Source organism: Dipteris shenzhenensis, chromosome 26 (assembly GCF_047967505.1).
Source record: "Dipteris shenzhenensis isolate YYH24624 ecotype China chromosome 26, Dip_SZ_1.0, whole genome shotgun sequence".
NCBI lineage: Eukaryota > Viridiplantae > Streptophyta > Polypodiopsida > Gleicheniales > Dipteridaceae > Dipteris > Dipteris shenzhenensis.
Window position 1 is genome coordinate 20,745,978 of NC_141621.1, and position 24,456 is coordinate 20,770,433.

General features: G+C 43.6%; 1 protein-coding gene and 1 long non-coding RNA gene across 5 annotated transcripts; both read right to left on the minus strand.

Annotated features, from left to right (window-relative positions):
- Nucleotides 1–6,851: 6,851 nt before the first annotated feature.
- On the minus strand, nt 6,852–7,950 carry LOC147884792 (uncharacterized). Of its 3 annotated transcripts, none has more exons than XR_015543587.1 (2): nt 7,453–7,950; nt 6,852–7,286 (listed from the first exon to the last, which is right to left on the minus strand). It is a non-coding gene; the product is annotated as an uncharacterized LOC147884792 (long non-coding RNA). The 3 variants fall into 3 exon arrangements; XR_015543586.1 differs by having other exon boundaries at nt 6,852–7,283; nt 7,432–7,950; XR_015543585.1 differs by having other exon boundaries at nt 7,432–7,950.
- Nucleotides 7,951–19,168: 11,218 nt separating this feature from the next.
- On the minus strand, nt 19,169–23,205 carry LOC147884793 (uncharacterized). Of its 2 annotated transcripts, XM_087397369.1 has the most exons (7): nt 22,707–23,205; nt 21,846–22,228; nt 21,563–21,716; nt 21,086–21,478; nt 20,524–20,974; nt 19,925–20,006; nt 19,169–19,800 (listed from the first exon to the last, which is right to left on the minus strand). In XM_087397369.1, exons 2-7 carry the CDS (start codon nt 22,179–22,181, stop codon nt 19,609–19,611), a joined length of 1,608 nt encoding a protein of 535 aa, XP_087253495.1. In that variant the 5' UTR covers nt 22,182–22,228; nt 22,707–23,205; the 3' UTR covers nt 19,169–19,608. The 2 variants fall into 2 exon arrangements, with proteins under 2 accessions (XP_087253495.1, XP_087253494.1); XM_087397368.1 differs by having other exon boundaries at nt 21,846–23,205.
- Between the last annotated feature and the right edge of the window lie 1,251 nt (nt 23,206–24,456).

A 24,456-nucleotide genomic window follows, 5' to 3' on the forward strand; every position in this document is an offset into this window, starting at 1 on the left:
CTCCCAAATACCACTCTCAAATACTTGAGATGTTCATCCCATTTGTAATGAATGCACAAGTCATCTAGAAAAACCTCTAGAAAATCTCTCAAGTATTCTTTGAAGGCCATGATCATCAACCTTTGGAATGTCACGAAGCGTTAGTAAGCCCAAAGAGCATTACCTTTGAGGCATAGACTCCCCATTCCATGGAAAATGTAGTTTCATGCTAATCTTGTGGTGCTATAGACACCTGGTTATAACCTAAGGACCCATCTAAGAAGCTGTTTGCCTGTAACTCTTTCTAGGACATGCTCTATGAAGGGTAGCAGGTAATGGTCTTTGCAAGTCATGGTGTTTACTTTCTTGAGATCAATGCATACTCTAACCTTGCCATTCTTTTTTAGCACTATGATAATGGGGGACACCCAATTTGTATGCTCAATCTCGTAAATGAACCTTGTGTTGATTTGCTTCTGTATCTCTTCTCTAACAATCATCGCATACTTTGGGTTCATCGGATAGGGTCACTACCACACAGGTCTGATATCATCCATCATAGAAATGGTATACTGTACAACTTTGGGTGGCACACCCTTCATGTCTGTATATTTCTAGGAAAAATAGTCTTAAAACTCATGTAGTGAGGCAAGCAAGGCTTGTTCTTACTCGGGGGTCAGATCACCAGCCATGTAGACCAGGTTAGGGTCTTTGCCTTCATTAGCAAGGTCCATCTCGTTGACCTTAGCAGGGTCATCATAACTTTATTGGTCTCCTTGCTTGGATGACCTTTTAGCTTGCTTTAGGAGCATCTGCTCATCTTTTCATGTGGTTCACAGTAAGAATTTAGATGTTTAATCCTAGCAATGTATTCCCATAGGGTTTTGTGCTCCTTTTGCTTAACCTTGTATAATTGGTTGATCAAAATCCATTTTGGCCCAATGGGAACAAATCCCACTATAATGATCTTCCTTAATGTTTCCTAGTTGATCTTTTTCTCAGCTTTTAAGGCTCTGTACCATTGGACTGCCTTGCCATCAAAGCTTAGCCTGAACGCATTCACTTTATCCAAGTCACTGATATCTCCAAAGGTCTCATAGATCTTCTCTAACCTTTCGACATGGGAGAGGCGATATCATTCCCCTAAAACTTGGTGATAAGCTTAGAGATCGTGACTAGATGACTTTATGAAGCATTACTGTCTCTTTGCATGACCACTTGTGGTGTGGCCCCCCTTCCTAGTGCTTGCACTAGGATCATCATAGCCTTGCCAGTGAGTACTGTTTGTAGTGTAGGTGGAGGTAGTTGAGGGAGCTGGCCTGCCAAGACCATATTTGGGTGGTCCTTGGGGTGGTCCATTGGGACCATAGGTGGAGATACTTGAGGGGGTTGGCCCATCTGGGTGGTCCTTGGGGTGGACTATAGAATTTTGTTGGATAAATAGGAAATTTTTTTGCTAGTCCTGACCTTGTGGGACCTGGAGCTGGCATGCGTGGTGGGGGCTCGAGTCCACTAGACTCATCAGTATGGAACTTGGCATAGGTACATTTATGTTAGGCACCGGCCTATAAGATGGGGCCATGGGGAAGGGAGTACCTTGTGGATCTCCTTACCAAGGTGCATACAAATTAGGATGAGGGGCCATTGAATGCGTTAAGGTGTTCTCCCCAAAATCCATTTGATCATTCCTCCTTTGCCCATCGCGACTTGATGGCCGAAACCTGGGTACCTAGGGCTTAGACATCCTCATGAAGGATGGTTCACCCTCGTAGAATTCTTGGTTTTGGTTGTAGCTACTACTACCCAAATCTTGCTACTAGATAGTACTAATGGATACTGGTTTACCAATGTCTACCACCACTTGCTTTTTTGGTAAAATTTTCTCTAGTTTTATGGTAGCTCTTAGGTAATCAAGTGGCAAGTACTAGTTAATTGATTGGTAGCTACCCCCTATGACATTAATTTCTTTGATGAGTATTTCGATTTTGAGGTAGCAATTGGTAGCTACCATTACCTAAATTGTTACTATTTTCTACCATTAGGGACTAGTTTCTACCATTAGTACCAATTTCTACCATTATCATACAAGCAAAATGCAAAAAATGCAAAATGGCAATACTAAGTCCTAAGTACGACATAGTCATGTCGGTAGCCGACTATATATCACTCTCAGCATCATCAACATCATCATCATCATCAACTACAAGACGTCACGATGGATGAGGCAGTGGAGGCATGAGGTCGGTAATAGAGTGCTATCGCCCCCTCAAAGGTGCAATCCTGGCACGTCTCCTGATTGTAGCTCTGCGTCTAACCAGGGCCACTTTGACCCCCGTCGGTTGGGCTCCGACTCTAAACAAGGAGGGGATGTCCCCCAATGTGATATGTGTGTCAATCCTCTGTTTGAGCTATCGGGTCACCCGCTCCGGGTCATGGTCATGTCGAGGCCTCGCCCCACGGGGGTCTACGTGGTCTGGCTGAAAGAACTCCGTGATAGAGCTGTAAGAGGGATCAACCGAGGAAGAATTCTAATCCTGGCTCCGTGCTCGGAGTATCCTCTTGCGATGTCTAAATGTCTCATGAATGAAACCTGCCAAACAGCGCTGGTTTGGGTAGGAGAGGAAACGGACCAAAATCCCATAGCTATCTCTAAAAAGGCAATAGAAACGCCCTCGGATCTCATAGTAAACATGTAGTAGGGAAAGGATAATCCATGCCTTGTCCTTGGCCATTCATCACCTTTTAGCTAGACTAGCTTAGCTAGGATAGGGTGGGCTAATCCAGGTTAACTTAGCCATGAGATTGGCAGCTGCTCCATCATTACATCCATCCCTTGTCAAAGAAATTTTACCCATTAAAGTAGGCCAATGACTACTATGGACCTTAACCAAGCATATGACAAAAATGTTCTTGAAGGATAGATTCAAGATTCCAAAAATTTTCAAGTTCTGGCAAACCTTTCCACTCAAATATTCCACATAAACCTTATCCTGGAGGACATGCTTCCAAAACCCTAGGATGTGCTCTAGAATGTATGTGAAGTGGCCTTCTTCATCCATTGGTGGCAACTTAGTGAGCACACACTCAGCTTGACCACATGTTACTTGTCGAGGAATACATCATGCATTCTAGAAGTAGGGTCTACCTCTAATTGATAATCTAACGCTCCCACCCTACACACGATATTGTATGGTCCATAGTATTTATGAGCTCTCAGTGTATGCCCACATAAGGATGCATATCTATTCTTGTGGAGCCTCAAGTACACTAAATCCCCTTCCTCAACTTCAGCAAATTTTTCTTACTTGGCTTGGGCATTGCATGAAACAGTGGTATTAGTATTGTTGTCAACCTGTATGTCCCAAGATTTCTCTGGCATGACCAAAGTGTCTTAGGTACCCTTCCAGCCATCTACTCACGCCTCAAGTGATCATGAATTTTCAGGTGATAAACAGTGCTAGGAGTGAGAGAAGTCCCTAAATCTGAGAACAACTCTTGCCAAAATTGCCACATAAAATTTGCATCTCAGTAACTGTCTATCACTTGTGGAAAGCGATGGTATCTAGATATGTTATCATAAATTGCCAAGCAACCTGGGATGTTGGGCTTGTTTGATGAGCTAATCTACCACAGACCGTGACATTTTCATTCCCTTTCTTGTAGTCACTGTCAAAGGAATAGGATTGCAATGATGCCAACCATCTAGTCTGCTTTATTGATAAGTTGGCCTGTGAGAGAAAACCGTTAGTGTCCTATTATCAATTTTGACCTTGATTCTACTGCCGTACGAATAGTGATGCCATGTCATAAATGGATTATGGCCAACATTTCATGATCATAAACATGGCAGGTTACCTCTTTATCATCGAATTTCCTACTTTTGAATATCACACCTTCTTGCCTCAATATTGCACCCAAACCTTTGTCACTTGCGTCTGCTTCTACAGTGGAGGGTCATGAGAAGTCTGGACACACTAAAGCAAGCACATCTGTCAAGGAAATATTCTGGTCGTCCATGCTAGCATGTTCTTCGTCTGACCAAAGAAAAGCACCCTTTTTTAATAGGTCCATAATAGGGGCTGCTCCCTTATCAAAATGGAGAATGAATGCCTGCCAAACTTTAGAAAAGCACTTAGCTCTGAGATCATACGCGGCTGCGGCTGTTCATGTATATATTGGATCTTTGAGCCCACCTGAATCCCAGCATGACCCACAATGTGGCCAATATGTCCCACCTCGTTCCATAAATGTGCATTTACTGGCCTTGGTATACAGTTGATGCATCCTTGAAATGCATGAGGTGCTCCTGCATTCCTGCTAAATGAAGATATTATAAAAACAGACTCAACTTATATAATTGTGGTTGTCATATCTTGCTCATCAATGACGAGAAAGTTGCTGGAGCGCAACCCAAAAGACATCACTCAACTCATACAAACCCTTCTCAATGCGAAGGGGAAACTTCTTTCACCCTGGGAGCCTGATCTCAATCTTTCTTGGTGAAATATTGTGCCCCTTTAAGCTCATCAATCCTAGGGATGGGAAACTTTTCCTTTGCTGTAACCTTATTGAAATCCCTATAATTGATGCTCATCTGGAAAGATCCATCCTTCTTTTTGACTATTAGCACTGGTGAAGCAAAAAGTGATGTAATGTCAGAGATAAAGTTAAGTTTCAATGACTCCTTTACCTGTTGTACTAACTCCTTTCGCTCAAGAGTCGGTATGGAGCCTTGCTGATTGGCTCTAGGATGACATCATGATCTGGAAGTCTTTTAGGAGGCAACTGATAAGGAATATCAACGGATTCCCATGTGCTTGCTGCATTTCAAAAGCTGCCATGGCGAAGATACTATTTCCATGGGCCTCCAATAATTCCAAAGCAAATAAATTGTTTGACTTCTTGAGTTCTCTGAAGTATTCCTTTGCTATAATTATCTCCATGGCATTACAATCTATAGCAATATAATGTTCTCATCCAATCACATCCTGAGACCGCATCAATGGGACCCATCTCCAAGGCAAACAAATCCTAATCATGTGTTGACCATTCGTCACCTCGACTCTCAAATCATGTTTTATGTCAATGGGTATGAGTCTCATAGCTTGCAAAAGTTTTGCATTGATATACCTATGAGTATTGTCATTTCCATGAGCAAGTGGATGGTCCTGCCATTGATCTTCCCTTTGAATCTGAGTGTATGAATTTCGGGAGAGCATTTGGGAAAACTGAGTATAGCTCAAACTCTGCATCCCAAAACTACACTTCTTCACTGGCAAGATCATCATCATGTACCATCTACCACCCGAATGTTCCACAAATGAAGCTCTCTTACTCGGATGGAATTTGTAACTGATAGGCTGACGTGAATAACCAGCCATAGCTGAATAATGAGACGTGTCCATGTACACAAATCATAGCATTATCGCCGAGATCTAAGGGAAAAGATCTACACCTTTGTAGAGCCAGGATTCAATGGCTTCACTATATCATGTGCATTGGGATCCTCACAATTGTTCTCACAACCATCTTGGGCATCAAGCAATTTCTCCTCTTCGTCAAATAACAATTGCCCCCATGGGCTGCCCACCTACCCCCTGCCTTGCTCGGGAGATACACATTGTCCTGAATGTAGGCCTTGTACTTCTATCCATTTCCAGGGTCAAAGGCACGTGAATCCACATTGAGCACTAGCCCAAAAGCATCAGTATGTAAAATTTCTTACCGTGTGGAAACAAGACGATTGACCTCTGTCCCCTTAGTGAAGATTAGTTCCTGAGAGAACCCTGGCATGACGGTGCTTAGTAGTGACCATGTGAAAACTGATCACCAACTGGCTGGCCCAAAATAGAAGGCTCAATAACCAGCCCACCTATTGGCAATGGAGGCAGGTGAGCAGATCGTTGGGTGGGACAAGAGGGAGAAAAGAAGTATGAAGAGGATGTGAGCAGATCATTCGGTAGAACAAGAGGGAGGTTACCCTCACACAGATGCGACATGCGCTTGTGAAGCTCATTGGGGGCCAAACAAAAGTACCAAAAGAGGTGTTAGATGATAGAGAAAGGTGATGCAAAAGAGGTGATTAACAGAGCAAGCAATAGAAGTTGAGGAGAGGAGGGTCGCAGGAGGAGGCTACAAAAGCGGACAGAGTCACAAAAACAAACAATGTCATGTAGTGAGAGGGAGATAATGATAGAGGTAGAAGAGGCCCAAAATTGTGCTCTGCTCTCACCTTAATGAAGGCAGTCACTTGAAGAGGAAACAGAGAATAATGGTGAGAGAGAGAGAGAGAGAGAGAGAGCAGGTTGGGAGTCTGAACAGGGAGCAGGGAGATATATTAGATAAAAAAGCATAATCCAAACATGCATCATCCTTGGCCATCCATTGGACTAGGATTTAACTTAACCATGGGGAATGTCAACCCCTCCTATATTACATTACAGCTAACAATAGCAAGTGCTGGACCCCTAAAAACCACCACTCCCAAAATATGAGACGCACCTGGAATTCAAACCGTCTTTATACCAACATAGAATGAATTGCACGAGCACTGCCTTTGAGCACAGGGCCCGGCACAGGGCCTTCAAACTAGACAGTTCACCTCGTTGCAAATGTAAATATAATCATGGCAAACCTGTCATAGTCGATGACTCTCCTAAATATCAAGTATATGGCATAAACACCTTATATAAGAGCAAAGAATGTTTGCATAGGAAGCAGCGCAGGTTTCTTTTTGGGGAAGGGGAAAAAAGGGAGGGGAGGGGGTGATTAAGATTGAAGATGTCTTTAGAAGTTTTGATCCACGACTGTCAGCAAACAGATTCAGATGAAGTATCATAAATAAACTTCAGAATATGGGCAAAACGATCAAAATGAACACATAGAAATATTTACTGTCCAAATTCGTTGATGCTACCGTCAGCAGTGAATTATTCCTAAAACCGACAGCTGCAGGGAGGAGACAACTATCCTCTTTCTTTAGTATAATCTCAAAATCTGATCCAAATAGTCGAATATAAGAATTTGACGGGAGTTGTAGCCTGCTTGATTGACGTTATGTGAAAATGAAGCTACACCGTATGTAGAAGCGCTGCCACCTTTTATTGCAATTCTTACAGAAACTTTAAAGGTAAAGTTGGACAACAAAATGGCAGAGGAAATGGATCCCATCCTACTATAAAAAATGTAACCGGAATAACTCTCCTACAACCTTTAGAATCACCAATCTTAATCGGAAAGCGGAAGTGCAGGAGCCTCAGAATCCTTTAAAGGAAGCGGATATATCTTGTTCTTGCCTCTCACAACTTCTGCACCAATCGAAAGATGGCATCAGTTTTTAAAACTCCGGGGAAATCTAGCAGTCACCATTCTGTCACAGTAATACAGAAAGAAGCTGCAGTAGATAGCAGAATATGTCTGGAAGCAATGCATGCTCCCCCATTTGCCAAGTACCTGCGTAGCCGACTTCCTTACGTTGGTTCTTGTTGCCGGAGAAGATTAATTCCTTGATTCTGCCACGCCGTGCAGGCAGGTTGGCGAAATTGTCATCCTGCTTTCTGAAAGCCGAGGATGGGCAGCGAGGAGACGAAGAAATCTTGTTGGCTTGATCCATGGCGAGAAGCAGTTGGGTAAAGAACTGAGTTTCTTGCCACCAATGGGCTGCGCTTTTTCTTCTCCTGCTGTTGCTGTTCTTCCTCGTTCCTCTTCGAGCCCTCCTCTTCCGCCTCCTGCTCGTGCTGATGGCCAACGTAACCCATCAAAATCAAGCTTTTGCAGGTGGGTCCAAAACTTTTGGAAATTGTGGGTCTGGAAGATCATGTTGCTGTCAGAGCGCAAGCATTTCATCACTCGTCAATCTCCCGCAGCGTCTTTCCTCTGCGACTACTTTCTACCGACCTCCCAATATTCCCCTCGATCCATTGGAAGCGCCCATTGCGCTCCCATTGCCCATTTTCATTCTTGATGAGTACGCCAATCAACCGATTTGTCAAAGTTGTGGGGTTCCGGGTAAAGTTCGTTCGCAAAATTCTGAGGATCTGGCAATATATCATTCACCTTTTTCCTTGTAGAATTCACACTCACACCCTCGTGGCTAGCAAAGGGATGCGTCTCTCTCTCTCTCTCTCTCTCTCTCTGTCTCTGTCTCTCTCTCACTTTGTGCCCGTGTCAGCAGCGATTGCCTGCCACATGAGTAATAAATCTACCACGTGGCACTGTTTCTCGTTGCTAGTTGCACAGACTGGTCATGTGCATTTCACTTCTCCCCCAGCCCTTGTAGCTCTACATGCCACATCACCCTGCTCTCTGCCTACACTGGTCAATCTGCATGCCCCATGTCTGTAGTTTGCTGCACTATCCATGCCATGTATAGAGCGCCTGCTCTACCACATGTGTCACCCTCGCTAGTTGTTGTGCCTCTGTTTGTCGATCTTTGCCACGTCAATAACTCAATCAGTGGCCCCGCCATATCCCAGCACAAAAGCTACACGGGACTTGAGAAAAGGGGTGTGGCTATGGCAATACATTTACTGGCCCCCCACCTGCCTTCCATCACTCTCTTTGGCGCCCCATGCAATCATACCACATGGCGTTGGGTGAAGCCGGGCCAACAGCCACCTCCCACCCTACAGTCGGTGCATTTACTGACCCAGCTGGTCCTCGCGATAGTAGACTGTAGGTCATTTGCATTGTGCCATGTGGCACCAAGTCCTAGTTGGTTTGTTGTGCGTCATATCGCATGGTGCCAAGTTGCACCCCTCCCTCTATGGCTCACTCTTACAGTCTGCCCCTTTGCCCTCACACCTCTTGGTGCTCCATCCTTCTCTCCTCTCTCCCTGAACCTCCTTCCTCCTCCCCCATTGATACCAAATCTCCTGCAAACCTCCTCTTGATGCCGAACCTCCCGTGAACCTCTATCCTTGTAGGTGTGGGATTAGTCTCCGTAAAGAATAGAATAGAAGAATAGATGAATTCTAGCAATGCATGTGTTGGTTGGCACTTGTTTGCATGGGTAAATGTGTTGCAATGCATGTACCACAATGCACATTGAAACAATGGATTTGAAACAACACATCGGACTTCAAGACAATGACCTAAATGCACATGTGAGGCACTTTTTATGACCTCGGATGTGCTTCTATATCAAAGCATATCTAACAAAGCACATTATTGCAAGAATGCATTTGTTACAACGTGCATGATAAAAGCATATTCTATAATGAAAATGCCTATGTGAGGACCTATAAGCAACATTCGCAAAGAATATGTCGCATTACAAAGGAAATTATTGCACATCTACCTTGCATTTTTTGCATTGCCATATGTTTTTCTTTCTTAGCAATGTTGGGAAAGTTAATGTGGGTGATCTTGAGTGCATGAGGTGTAGAAGGGAGAGGGAAAATGAAACCTCACGCATGCGACACTTGGCAAATATGTAAAGGGGATCGTTCCATAAGCAAAATTGTTGCCCAAATACTAAGGCATATGAAGCCTTCTGTGATAGGGACCTCATTACCCTAGATCCATTTTGAGAGGTGGAGGTCCATGGTGGAGCCCCTAAGCAATCGGCTCCACCTTAATGCCACATGTCAAATTTCACAATGTAGTTAGAGCTACTACTTGGGTGAGCATTAGTGCATGTTGCATATGACACATGGCACTAGGCCCCGCTAACATCGCTAAGTTCCTTCATGTGCTCCAAGTAAGTATGACTTGGCGTAATCTCTTTTTCCTTCCAAATTTGTGAGTCTAGAAGCAACTAATCAACCATTACTCATATGTTCAGTTCATACTACCTACTAGCATTTCTCATTGTGCATCAAAGGACGTGAAGGATTGTATTTACAAGATGGGTGAGCTTGTGAGGTATTTCACACTATACAAAATGTGAAGTATATCAATGCTTGATGCAAGGTTTTCATATTGCTAATATGGTGTACTTTTTTCTTTCTAGGTATGTAATCTCAAAGGAAATAAATCCCACCAACCTTGAGAATGCTTGAGTTATGTTATTGGAGGTGTGGTTTGTTTAGTGGAGGAGACCTTTCCACATTCTATTCTCACAAGCCAACTACATCTCATAGTGCATTTGGTGGATGAGATTGTTATGCAACACTGTACATGCATGATGGTGCTTCCTCAAGCGCTTCATGAAGACCTTGAAGGGTTTTGTGAGGCAAAATGCAAGGCTCGAAGGTAGCATGGTCGAGGGTTGGTTGGTGCAAGATTCACTTGTGTATATTTTTGAGTTTCTTGTCTATGTGGATAGCTGGTCATTTTTGAATGGTAAAGTATAGTACGCATAATTCTCTCTTGTAATTCTCCGGGTCCTTCGTTTGGTTGTAATTGTTGAATTGTATGTAGTTGTATTTGCTTTCATATTCCATGAGGCAAACATTGTGCAAGTTTTGTGGCTTGTTCTAATACTTTTTAACAATATCATCAAAGAAAATGTCATTGCTTATCGAGCTGCATTTTCTCTAATTGTGACCGTCTTGTCAATAGGTGCGTTCATTTATCCGGTGGACTTGTGTTAATGTAAACAAATTCTCAAAAACTACTAGTCAATGGGAGAGACGCCACCAAGTAAACTACTTGTTGTGTGCTAATATGCTTTGTGTTTAATATTGCATTTCCAACCTTCCTTATTTGCTTGTTTGCAGGAGCCTTATTTTTTATTGACTAGTTTAATGTGTTGTTAACAACATCTATTGTGGCCTTGTCTGCTTTAGCAATGTATAATGTGCAATATGTTGCAGCCCCATGCAGGTTTAAAATGAACTGAATGTCAGTGTTGGCTCCCCACAGTTTTGACAACCTCTAGTTGAAGTTATTTGTGTATATGTCTTTCAGTTGTCTCTTCAATAGAATGGATGGTTGATTTATTTTTTAGCAAAACACTAGGATGTATTTATCTTGTTAAGCTGACGGAATTCAGAAAGCTTTAGAAGTCCATTGTCTTTATCAGTACCGTGGAGATAAGTTTATAATTTCTTAAGTGTGCATCATCATCGTCATGATGTTCAAGAGGTTGCAATATAATTGTTTTCCTCATGCCTAGCCTTGGGAAGCTGAATCTACAATGCTTTCTCTTCTGAATGTATGTTTTCCTATGTTTATGAGTCTGTACTTCCTTGTCAGGACTGTATATCAAATAAGGATAGGTCTATTGTAATATATTGGTAAACTTGTAGTTGGGCAATCGATGTAAGTGTTGTTGTTGATGATTTCACAATTGCCCTTGGTTGCCTGAGTGCTCGCTGCTAGCTTTAGAAGCTAGTAAGGAAGCCTCTCATTTGTCTAGCAGCTCCCTCAAGCTAGAAGAATCAAGAGATCATCTCTCTCTTTCTCTCCATGTAGAGAGCTCTCTTTCAAGGAGAACTAGGGCTCTGTCTCTCTCCGTAGAACTAATGGAGGCTCTCATCACGGGAGTATGATTCTCTCCCTATCTCTTTCTCACACAAATCTATCTTAGAACTCTCACAAATCTCTCATACACAATGAATGAAATCTCTCAAAGAAAATGGATGAAAATCCTTTCAATGGACAAAAATTTTCTCTCACTTTATGGAAGTGAAAGAACACACAATCACTCTCAATTTCTTGATCTCTCTCATGTGGATCATGATGCCTCAATGGAAGGCAAGGGGGCTCTGATACCATGAATAAATATGGAGAGAGGAGAGGAGAAGAGTGGAGATGAGGAGAGAGGGTGTAGCTAGAGAGCACACAACAAATGACTAATTGTACACTAGATTTAGTTAAAAATAAAGAATATATACAAACCCCTTTAGGGTTAAGGTTGGGGTTTCCAACCCTTACCTTTTTAGCACTCTTTTGGGTTAGTGCTATGCACAGATCGAACATGATGTTGAGATGAATCCTCAACAAGTCCCTCCGCTCCTTCCATCACACCTCTATCCACTGCCCTTGCTTCCTCTAATACCCCAATTGCACCCATCCCTCTAGTAACTACTCCTTTCCATTTTGTCCCGCAAGCTTCAATATGGATACTTTTTTTTAAGCTATAGTGGTGCACAATAAAATGTGACCATTGTTGCCACTGTGATTTTCATTGAACCAATTATTGCCACAAGTGTGATTGGGTGACTTGTATGGGCCCCTTGTTTCTTCAGTGATTGCTATGGGCCCCCTGTTGCTTCGGTGATAGTACAGGGCCCCTTGTCCAACCCTCCATAGGTGTGTCCACCCCAGTGTCTACCCCAATTATCTCTATTGGTCTGGAGCCCACAAGTACTCAATTTCTTTGACCGAGAGAGCAACCAAAGATAGGCTGATGAATTCTAGTTGCACAGCCCACCTTTCCTCCTTAAGGTGATCTTGAGTACTGGAGCATTAATGAACTATTTTTCATGGATAAATTCCTCCTTTCAGTGAATTAGCATAGTAGGTTGAGATATGGTGCTAGAAATTGGCCAAATCCAATAGTGCCTTGTGCACTCTTTACCAAGTGGCTAGGTACTAGGTACATCCCCACAGTATGTGCACATTGAACAAAGGGAGTATGCTGCCCATGACCAAGCTCAATTGACCACTCTAACCTGCCTAAAGATGGACTATGACGAGTTGAGGAGAGCAAGAAAAACTTGAAGGCAAAGCCTGCTGCATTGCAACTGCAATAGCAAGAGGAGGACAAGCACTTGCTCGCTAAGGCCAGGCAAAGAATTGAGCATATAGGGAGTGGAACTGCACACACCGGTAGTGCATCAAAGACTTTGAGGCCACACAAGTGCTAGCAAAAGCTACTACCGAGTTTATAAGGCTCCAAGCTGAGGTCGTATGTAAAGATTTGGCATTTGGGCCAAGACTATGAAGACCAACTTCACATGTTGAAGTGGATTGAGATGATGCTTTGGGTGCTGCATGATGAGAGCACCCTAGAAAACAACCAAGAAGGGACCCCAACAATGAATATGACTAGGCGGGTCAAGAAGGTTCATCCTGGGGTACCCCCTTTGAAGTGCAAATCCCAGGTAGAGATGTTCGCACCTCCAATTCGATGATGGTGGGCTCCCAGTTATCCCCAACTCCAGGTAGTAGTTGGGTACATTGTACTGAGCATGTTTCCAGCATCGACTGCGCATGTCCTATTGATGCTGGATGAGCCAGAGACCACTGAGCAAGTGTTCCAATTGGGAGGGGTTCCAGTCTCCAATAGATCATCCATAGTTACCTCGAAGCCCCCTCGTCCTTTTGTGAATCCCTTACCTCCTCCCTTAGAAGTTTTTCCCACGATCCTAAATACCTCATTAGACATTTTGTGGTCCATCTTTGGAAAAGAAGTCTTTCAGGTCACCTATCAGACCTTGGATGTCGCTACTAAGACTCCTTCCATGCCCTAATTTTGTATCAATAGCTAGTCAAGGTCATCCCCTTAGAATATCTATGTCGATGAAAGTCTCTTTTTATGACATGCCTATGCACAACTTTAGCAAGTAGGTGAAGACCAAGGCACTCAATCAGTGAGCAACATACAAAATGAGTGTGATCTATCATGCATAACATATAGGATTTGCCTCATTTGACTCCGTCAACTTTGTCAGAGTGTGTTGGGAGCCTACTTCAACTAATACAATTACTTGAGATAGCCACGATCTAGAATACCATCTGTGGCAACATTTTGTACAAGTGTGCCAATCACCCATTACCAAGTTTTCCAAGCCACAGGGGTAGAAAAGCGGCATAAATATAAATACGTACAATTAGGCATCATGGACCCTGACGTGGTCCACATGATCGAGCAATGGAAGGAAGAGTGGCGGATGTAGCTAGATGAAGTTCCCATTGAGAGACTTGCAAGATGCTTTGCAAGTGGTTGTATGGGTCTTCATCATCTATTTCATTGTAATTCTCAAATTTTACCTTAATTGGTGTAGATACCTTGAGCTTTACAACCATTGGTTTTGATTCTAGTCCCCTGAGAGGATCTTCAACTTCCTCATACTATTGATGAGGTGGACCTCTATGTGGAATATGAATAACCCGTAGATAGATGGAAACAAATCTTTGGGTCAAACTCGTCTTCTACCCATTGGTATTTGGGGTGTGATTGGACTTGGTCCTCGTGGTGGTCTTCTAGCTCGAACATGCACTTGGGAAGGCACGGGACTTGGTGCTAGCCATCAAAATGCTTATACAACAAGGCTTGGAGTCCTTTTCTTGTGTACTATACCGTGGGGTGGTTCTCAGCTTGTCCTATCATGACCATGGCCCACTTCTTGATCGGAAGCCCACCTATTGCCACAGTCACATTCCCATTATATCCCTGACTCACGGACAGAATTTTTGTCATACTTTGTCTAAAGCTTCTCTTGCCTTTGCTTTGGACACTTCATTTTTCTACCTTCGGCTTGGCTTGAGTATTGGTTCCCCAAGCTCTTCAACATGGGGACTTTTTGTGAATGATTTCTCAGAATCCTCCATCCATTGCCTGAAGCTTGCTTCTTGGTTAAAGTATTGGTTCCCCAAGCTCTTCATTGCCTGAAGCTTGCTTTTTGCTTTTTGTGAATGATTTCTCAGAATCCTCCATCCATTGCCTGAAGCTTGCTTCTTGGCCTGAGTATTGGTTCCCCAAGCTCTTCAACATGGAGACTTTTTGTGAATGATTTCTCAGAATCCTCCATCCATTGCCTGAAGCTACACCACCTATGTTTTTCTGCTGATCCATGCCCGGTTCAAAATTCATTATAGCCTCTTTGTCTCCTAAGTCTTGCCACCCTCTATGGCCTTCGTGCAAGTATTCCTCTCTCATGATTGCATATCATCATGCATGTATCAAACATCTTCAAACGCCTTCATGATACAAGGGTTGTGTGGAAGTAGTCCTCGGTCCAAACACTAAGCTTCAAATAGGTCTATATGATTCTAAAATAAATGGTAGACACTTGGAGATATCTTTTAAGATACTATGCTCGACCAAGTAACAACTGCCATAGCTCATTACTTGTCAACATGAAATTTTGATTGGGAGTTTTTTTTGTGCACTTAGGATGAAGTGAGCCACTTATGATCAAGAGGGGAAGTCTTGGCTATTGTGATGGAGTGCTCAATATAGAGGGGAGCGGAGGAGATGACTTTTTGGCATTCAGCAGGGGGAAATGTGGAAGCTTGGCCACTCTCTTCAAGACAAGGTTGGGTTTGTTCCACCAACTCTTATTGGGCTATGTGCTAGGAAGGAGAAGACAAAGAAAAAGAGAGATGGATGAAATAGAAAGGGGAGAAGATGGTTGAGCTATGGTGGTGGATGGAGTAGTGGATGAGCTAGACAAGTTGGCAATGGAGACGTGGGTTTGGCTGGATTCCATGGGGCTATAGGAGTGGTAGATTGTGAAAAGATCGCTTAGAGAGTTGTCGAAACTCTTGGAGGAAGAACTCATCCAGACGGAGGAAATCGGGGTGTGAGAAAGCAAGTAGGATAGCTATGGAGGTAGGGTTGTCAGCTTGAAATTTCTTTTAAAAAAATGCAAGAGTTTGGCTATAATTGTTAACGCAGTGGATTTTTGGCCTAGAGTCCTACTTTTATAGTTTTCTATCCTGGCGCATGCTTTGCTCTAATAACTCGGTAGACACTGTGATAGCAACTTGAAACACACTATGATGGTAACTCAGTGCATGCTATTATGGTAGCTTGGTGCATGCAGCAATGGTACCTCGGCATACGTGGCAAGGTAACTCGATGCACGCTGCGATGTTAACTTGGCACACACTACGATGGTAACTCGATGCATGCTCCGATGGTGGCTCAATGCATACTACAATGGTAACTACTAGCACACTACGATGGTAACTTGGTGCATGTTGCGATGGTGACTCGACGCATACATGGAGATAATAGCCTGATGAATTTTTTGAGGAGTCCTTCTATGGTGCCATCTGAGTGTGTTTTCCTCACTTCGACATTTCTTGATATTTTTTAGGACTATGAGGGGACCAAAAAGGAGGAGAGGAAGGAGAAGAAGAAAAAGAATAAGCTAGGGGAGGGACCATCATGGAATTGATTGATGGAGTGGCGGTACCTATTCACATTAGTGCTTTGTGAGTGGAAAATTCCACATTTAAATTGCAATTCAAGCAGCTTTTTTGTATTCTAAAGTATAAAACAATTAAGTTATATTTCAAGAGAATCAACAGTAAAATACTTTCTTAGCCTATAAAGTTTGTTGAAATATGGCATTCAACCTCTCTTTGAAGGGACGATCTATCATAGTTCATGAATGCTAGTTTTCCTATCGATCATCTTTGATCGCTTCTCTGTAGAAATCCATGGATATCTTGTCCTTCCACCAAAATTAGAAATATAAAAGTCTTTTGGCTTCATCCTTCCAAAAACGTATATAAGAAATATGTAGTCAATTGGGATGGAAAGGTAACTCTCTAATATGTCTCCCTAGCAAACAAAAAATAGAAAATATGTTTAGTTTGTCAATAGGTAGCCAAATGTCATGCGAACCCCTTCATCAACTCATAAAGTAGCAAGCCTTTGACCAAACCCATAGAGCTTCCACAAGTCTTCCTAATTGACTTGCTAGTTTTGCATAAATCCAAGGTCTTTGATTGTACTCATTCTTGTGTATAGCTACAGTATTAAGAGTGCAAGAAATCATGATGCATAGACCCTTGTCCTTGCAGTTGGAACAAGCGGAACCTCTCTCTATATGGAATGAAAAACCAATACTTCACGGGTGGGACTTATGGTAGGTATACAAAACTTCGGTGGTTGTGACATTATCTAACAGCCCTTTTCCCTCTCTCCCTTGCTTCTTCCTCTCTTTCCTTATTCCTCCTTCCCTGATCTCTCTCTCTCTCTCTCTCTCTCTCTCTCTCTCTCTCTCTAGGCTCTCTCTCTCTCTCTCTCTCTCTCTCTCTCCCTCCCTCTGTCTCTCCCTCCCCCTCCCCCTCCCCCTCTCCCTCTCCCCCCCCCCTCTCCCTCTCCCTCTCCCTCTCCCTCTCCTTGCCTCCTTCCCTCTCTCTCTCTCTCCCTCTCTCTCTCTCTCTCTCTCTCTCTCTCTCTCTCTCCATGCATATGCTTCAACTGTGATCTGCTGAGCGAGTTGTTTTTGTGTTTTGAGCAGCGGGAGAGAAAGGGCAGGAGAGGCGAGTGGTGGGGAGAATGAGAGAGAGAGAGAGAGAGAGAGAGAGAGAGAGAGAGAGAGAGAGAGAGAGAGAGAGAGAGAGAGAGAGAGAGAGAAGGGGTGTTGAGCAGAGGGAGATATGGGTAGGAGAGGCTGAGCGGAGGGAGACAGCGATGGAAGAGAGAAGGGGGAGGGAGAGGGTAAGGAAGAGGGAAACAAGGAGGGGAAGGGAGAGGGCAAGATGGCAACAAAATAGAGGGCAGGTGTAGGGAGAGTAGGAGGGAGAAGACAGAACTCGAAACTTGGGTTAATTTAGTTAATTCATGAGGAGTCATACTAACTTAGGTTAATCAAGTTAATCTTGAATGGGAGGGAACTAATTAATTGATTTTCGAAGGAAGGAGCCCTACTGAACATTATGTTATAGATTTAAGAATAGGTCATTTTAGTGCCTATTATTAGGCATGTAATAAAGAGACATGCTTTCTAAAATGTTTGTCCTTTAAAATTAAAATTTAGTTAGAAAATAAATTCAAAAATATATCAATAAATCAAGTTAAGCTTATACTATGCGAGGTGTTTTTGTATAAATTGATGTCCATATGATGTAAAATTGATATAATATCATAAAAGTCTACCTGTTAAGACCCAAGATAGGTTCCATGTACCCAGACTAATACACAAGGAAGTGAGACCATATATTTCCAATCTTCTATTAGACCACATCCTTGTATCAACAAGGAGATGCATGATGTTTTATTAGCAAACCACAGGTGAGATTTGTTAGTGTACTCGGTGAGATTACCCATTTAGTATGCAAAAGTGGTTGTTTTCTTGTGGAATATAAGTGGGTACTCTTAGCTTGCAAACACCCTCTAATGCCACGAATAAATATGGAGGAGAGAGTCAAGATGGAGGAGAGAGGGGAGAAGAGAATCAAGAGGAAGGAAAGAGGATACAATTAAGGAGCACACCACAAATGACTAATTGCACTAATTGCACATTAGACCAGTTAGAAAGAAAGAATATATACAAAACCCTTAGGGTTAGGGTAGGGTTTTCAAGTCTCTTTCTTTTTAGCACCCTGTACGTTAGTGATCATGCATGATATGAGATATGACACTAAGACTGATCCTCAACAATACCAGCATCACACCAAGGACACATGTTAAAGAATTGACATCTGGTTTATAGGCCACTGTTGCTATCAACCATAGGATAAAGAAGCATTCAATGCACAAAAGCCATATACAAACCTTAAGAAGGCTAACATCAACCACTAAGACAAAAATCAATAGGAAACTTAAACATAGCCATTCATGCAAAGCATAGCCATGAATTTTGCAGGCTAGGAGGATGATGCTATTGTCAGCTACAAAGTAAGCTCCCTCACCTTTGTCAAAGCATAGCCATGAAATTTGCAGGCTAGGATGGTGATGTTATTGTTCGCTACAAAGTAAGCTCCATCACCTTTGTCAACTCCTAAAACTACGCATTGGATTGTCAAGAGAGATCAACGTGATGATGATGTTTTGATGAAAGCGATAATAAACAATATCTTCCCAACCATGATTCAGACTCTTAGGATACACTCAGCATAGAGTAAGTCAAAAATTTTGCCCCTAGTATATTGTTCATGCAAAACGCTCATTTAGCCTAATATTGCTTATATGATTTCCATCTATATAGCCTTTAGTCTTCTTAGCCTTGTGCTTGATAGGTTCCTGATAGGTTATGCTTACATCGACTTGAAAAGACACTTCAGATAGGATGCAAGTGCTAGAAAATTGAGCAAGCACACAACCTCATAATAAACTCTTGGCCACATCACTTATAGAGATTGCATGTTCTACATGGAAGAATAGGGAATGCAATACTATCAAAACATGTTATAAATGTAGAAAGTAGATTTTCGGTCCATAATGAAAAATCTATCCATGATAAAAATTAAACTTTATTTGAATACTTGTTCTAAAAAGTGTTTAACACAACACAGTTAATGCATATGTGCAACGTCATATTTAAGCCATTTATGATTTGATAATAGAGGTCAAAAATTTGGAAACATTGTACATGATTAGGCAAGAGGACCAGGCAAGTGAACAATGAATAATAGTGTCTATACAATTAAAAATTGAATATTAGTTGGAGGGTGGTACTTGGCATATAATAGTTTAATCATTTATGAATTCTAGGATGGTAACTACAAGTTTATGTAGATCAAACCTTTGCAATGGAACATCTTCAAGTACACACTACACCCAAGGGCAATGTCTACTTCAAAAGGCCTAACTTCTTCCAATGGAAAATCTTCAGTTCATAAGAAGTTACATAGCCTAACGTAAGAGCATAAGGGCATTATAATTTATAGGTACAAACTAGGGGTAAGGTCAATGTCTAGTACATAAGGGTTGTTGCTTCAAATGGAACATCTTCTTAGTTGATAAGAAGGAACACTAATTCACAAGAGCATTCTCTCTTGCAGGGCAAGCAAGAAACTATCTACAAAACTGGTTCATCTTGGAAGACAAGAGGACTGTTAGAAAGGGAGGCACCCAGTGGACACTTTACCAGTTCTCCTGATGTTATCAGCAACCTCAGCCACTTGAGCTATTTTGACACCCCTCACTGCTTGAGCAGAGGCTTTTCTTTCTTGTGCCTTTTTATGTGCCCTTGCAAGCTCGTTTTGCATCTTCTCAAAAGCTTTGGCTCTTTGCTTCTCCAATTTCATCTGTCAAATTCATCAAAGATGCACAAGCAGCCTCTCAGGAACCCATTTTATGTCTTTCTGCTTGTAATTTAGTTATGAAACACGTATCAGCCAAATGGGAAAACCCAGAATGCAGTGGACATACCTCAACTTTCTTCATGCGAACATTTGCATTGATCTTTTGCTGATTTTCCCAAGCATTGATTTTGGCTTCCTCTCTTTTGTATCTACATAGCATGACATTCAGAAGCAGCATGATTGCGTGCATTTGAAAATTTAGTCTCCATAAATGCTAGAAGCAAGCTCTCTCATCTTCAGTCGACTATTGGTGGAGTTCTTTTTCAATCAGCACACGAGAAGGAAGTTCAAAGTAGCTCATGAATCAGAGATTATCAGCAAATTTTTCTCTCTCAGCACATTAGAAAGACGCTCAAAGTAGCTCATGCATCACAGATTTTGCCAAGATGAACATCAGAAACAAGGTCCCTCATCTTCAGACGCAGCACCAGTACCATCAGACGTTTTAGTGATGAACATTAGAAACAAGTTGCATACCGACTGTCATACTTGGAATTCTTAATCGACACACTACAAAGGGGCTCAAAGTAGCCGTCATGGATCATAGATTTGTCAAGATGAAAGTGAGAAACAAGGTCCCGTATCTCCAGACACAGCACTATTTCTGAGTGCATCAGACATTTTAGTGTGACAGTCAATGAACAATATTAGAATTAAGTAACTTACCGATTATCATACTTGGAATTCTCGGCATCCTGGTAAGCAAGAGCTCGAGCAAGAATTTTATCCCTTCTCACTTTCTCCAGGGCCTGTCTCCTTGAAATGGGAGCAATGTGCTCTTTGGAGGTGCTGGCTGCAGAGGAAACTGATAATCTAGAACTGGCTTGATCAACAGATCTGTCGTTTACTACCACAAGAGCAAGATCGTTCCTGTTGGATGCATTTGCTGCCGATGCAGAAGAGATCGAATGATAAATCGCTGTGTTGAGGTTTGATGCAGCATTTTCTGGCGACTGTGTTCTCACGCTTCCTCCGCTGGAGTTGCTGGATGACTGCGGCAACGCAGGCACAATCTCCATTCCTTCAGAGTCCGCTCTCGGGCTTCCTCGGCTTGAACTGCGAGACGACAGAGCCAGCTCCGAGATGCTGTTCATGTCCACCTCTTCAACTTCGCTACCTGCGTGACAGCCATGTAGAGCTTCTTTAGATACATATTCTATCATCACTTATACAAACACTTTCCGAAACATTTGACATCCAACATATAGCCACAGACGAAGATGACCACCTTGCCTCGTCACTACAGAGGCATTGGACGTATCGTCCCTGTAGGCTGCGCCGTCTGCTGCAGTGATGCTTCTAAGGGAATGATCCTCTTGAATTCCGGGTAAGTGGTCTCTTTCCGCAGTTTCCATCTCCTCAGTAGCACCTTGCGCGTCAGCCCGTTCCACTCCCGCAGCCACTGCGGCTGCCAGGATAGCGTCGAACTCCATGCTGAGAGTTCGGCCATTTGCAGAACCTAGTGAGAGCTCCGACGTTGCCTCTGATGAGGTACGAAGAAGGTGATCACTTGGATGAGCTCTCTCGAACTGTGGCCGTTCTTGAACGAAGATTTCTTCGACTGGCGGCTTCCTGCCTCTGTCTTCCATCACATGTTTGTCGTCGATGGGACCAGACCTCTCTGCACATGCCGAGATTGAATTAACGCACAATTACAGGACACCTCAAGCAGAATTGCACGGTTGTGAAGCTAAAGATTGCCTACCTCTGGCGTATCGCGAAAGAGACCTGCTGTGCTCCTTGTAAGATATAAGTTTGCTGGCTAAGAAAGCTAGCAAGCCACCCTCGGAAGTGGATGAAACTGAGCTTCCGGTAGGACTATCCGGAGGAGCATCGAAACTCGACGGCACTATCTCCTTCTGGAAAATCACAAGAAGCATCAAACCGAAGAGCTTACAGACGCCGGTTATGCGTGCAGGACCAGCCAGAAATCGTTTCGACAAATTTAGAGCAGAAAACAAATAACAAATGGATGACAGTGTCGTTACCCCATGCCTCTTGCTGCTGGAAGGTGCATCCGTGCCTCTCAGAGCGGTATTGACAGGCACTAGCTCCGACGACGGCAGTTCTGTCTTCGATTTTGAGACCGAAGGCCGAGGCGAGCAAACTGGAGACGATGGAGTAGGACTGCATATTGGGGAGGGCGTAGAGGGGTCTGTCTCGCCCTGCGCTTCCTCGATCACAGAAGTCGGGCTCTTCGTTTCAAGCCATGACCGGATGTTCTCCTTGTTGCCAGAGGAAAGCTGCCTCTCCGCCGTGTTGCGTATAAGAGACGAAGAATCGATGTCTTGCCATTTCACACGATATTGTTCCTGAGGCTCCATTTTGACATGATTCGCAGCATCGCGAGACCGAAACGGCAGGGGACCAGCTGCAGGTGGACGAACGTAACGACTCTCAGGGATGGCGGCATAGCTTTGCACCGAGCTCTGCTTCAGGCTTGACATTCTGAAACTAAGACTTGCAGAATCTGCGAAGTAGCAAGAAACAAGCGCAGCTCGCGCTGTTCTCGGCAATTTGACGAGCAGATTATCGCGAATTTGCTGATAAGATGTCTTATTGGTGATAGAATTTAGCAGATTATATCGCTGATCGGCCGCTAGACACAAAATTCTCACACTAACAAGACGATCCAGACGGACGGCAGATGCATTTCACGTATGACGAAACGCGACCGATCTTTCCTCGTTCTTTGACACAGAATTCAGGCAGTTTCTCGTACAGTCTAAGAACTGAATTCGTATTTCAAATCTTCTGAAGACGGCGGATTCAATGATAGAGTTGTCAATATTCAGTCTTGTATCGGACTGACCAAGTGGTCCCTTCAAGCTCACAATCTGCTTCCTTACCAAAGGACAATCTTGTGTCGGAAGTTTGGACTGGAAAGGACTCGTGCTCGAGAATTCTGCTGAAGATCGACCGATTTTTCCTCGTATGGCGACGAAATACCACCGATAAGGCAGTGAAGACTGACTGGATTAAGCACAAGCGACGGCTGAATCAAAGTGTCGGAATGGATTCTATGACGTACAATCTCCGTCCTTATCAAACAACAATCCTGTGTCAGAAATTCGGACTGGAAAGGACTGGAGCTCACGAATTCTACTGAAGATCGCCGAATAAGTACGTCGAGCGATTCGGAGCAGCAAAATGGCAAAAGGATAGCTGCAAATCAATCCCACTACGGATTTTGGCGAATTGTGAAACGATTTGGGACGAGGAGATTCAATAGAAAGGCTGCGCAAAAAGATGGAAGCGTGGCGGTGGCAAAAGAGTTGCAGGAAACGTGAAGATTCTGTTGGCGGGCAAGAAGGCGCATCAAACAGCGTTATCGGAAGCACAAGTTCCAACTAGCTAAAGTCTTATCAGAAAAGGGGCCAAGTCTGGACTCCTTTATGGCGGGCACCCCGCCCGCGACGGCCAAAAAAATCTACGGCCACGTGCCGGGCTCTTGCAAGCCACGCGGGACCCACCCCCACAATTGTGCTGCCATGTAATCCACTACGTACGTCGCTGGGAGCCGCCACGCAGGCATCGGCCGCCACCTGTCCAGGCGCCGCTATCCGCTTCGACACGTGTTGCCGCGTGGGTGACGCGTTTTTTCCACCGGTGGGCCCCACTGGAATCCCAGTATCCCTCGGCCGCACACGTCCACGTCAGCTGTCGTTTGTCCGAGAGCTATACCTCAGGTACACGTCGATGCCACGTGTCCCCATCGCTGTCCCTAGCTGCGATTCGCATCTCCCTCGTGTGGGGCCTGCCCGGATGCTTCTTATATGCCACGTGGCACATGCCCTGGTGTTGGAGAAATCGTGCGACCCACACAATGGGAACAAAATGACTTCAAGATGTTGCCATATTAGTGGCCAAGGACTAAGACCCCTCCGCCTATCGATGTGAAACAAGCAACAACTACACATTGGCAACTCGGACAATCTCAAAGATTCCTCAATCGAGTGGCTCATGTGAAGTCATGGGCGGATTTCTCGTTACATCAAAGGATGAGGTTGGTGGAATCAAGATCTGGACCATTGGATCAATTTTTTTTCAAATTATGGTAATGTTGCTCTTGCCCGAATTAACTGGTCGAATCAGTAATTTGACACATGGCCCCCTCCCCGAGCCTTTTGATGGCAAGGAAAGCTCCCTATTCATTTATTGCTAGGTACAAAAAACAACTTCACACATAAGGTTATTGGAATTGCAACCTTCCAAGACTTTATGTTTGTCCCACCAATTCTTGATTGGTGCATTGGGGGGGGGCGAGAAAGAGGGGGAGTGGGATTTTTTTGGGGGGGGGGGAGTCCTAGACACACTTTCCTCCCACCAAACATGAGTATGGTCAAATCGTGTTGCGCCTCGTCAATCAACACCCCTTTTTCATGGATGGTGTCCACCCTATCTAAATCGAGCCTAGTGCCACATCAACAATGGCGATGCGAGCAACTACCACATAACCAAATGATGATGTTGAGAGTGTGAAGTTGCAAGCCACATCAGCAATCGCACAAGGTGAAGCCGATGTGGTAAGCGCATTCACTCGATCCTTTCAGCAATGCCCACACCCCTTGCGCCTCAAACCCTTTCCCTTATGCCATG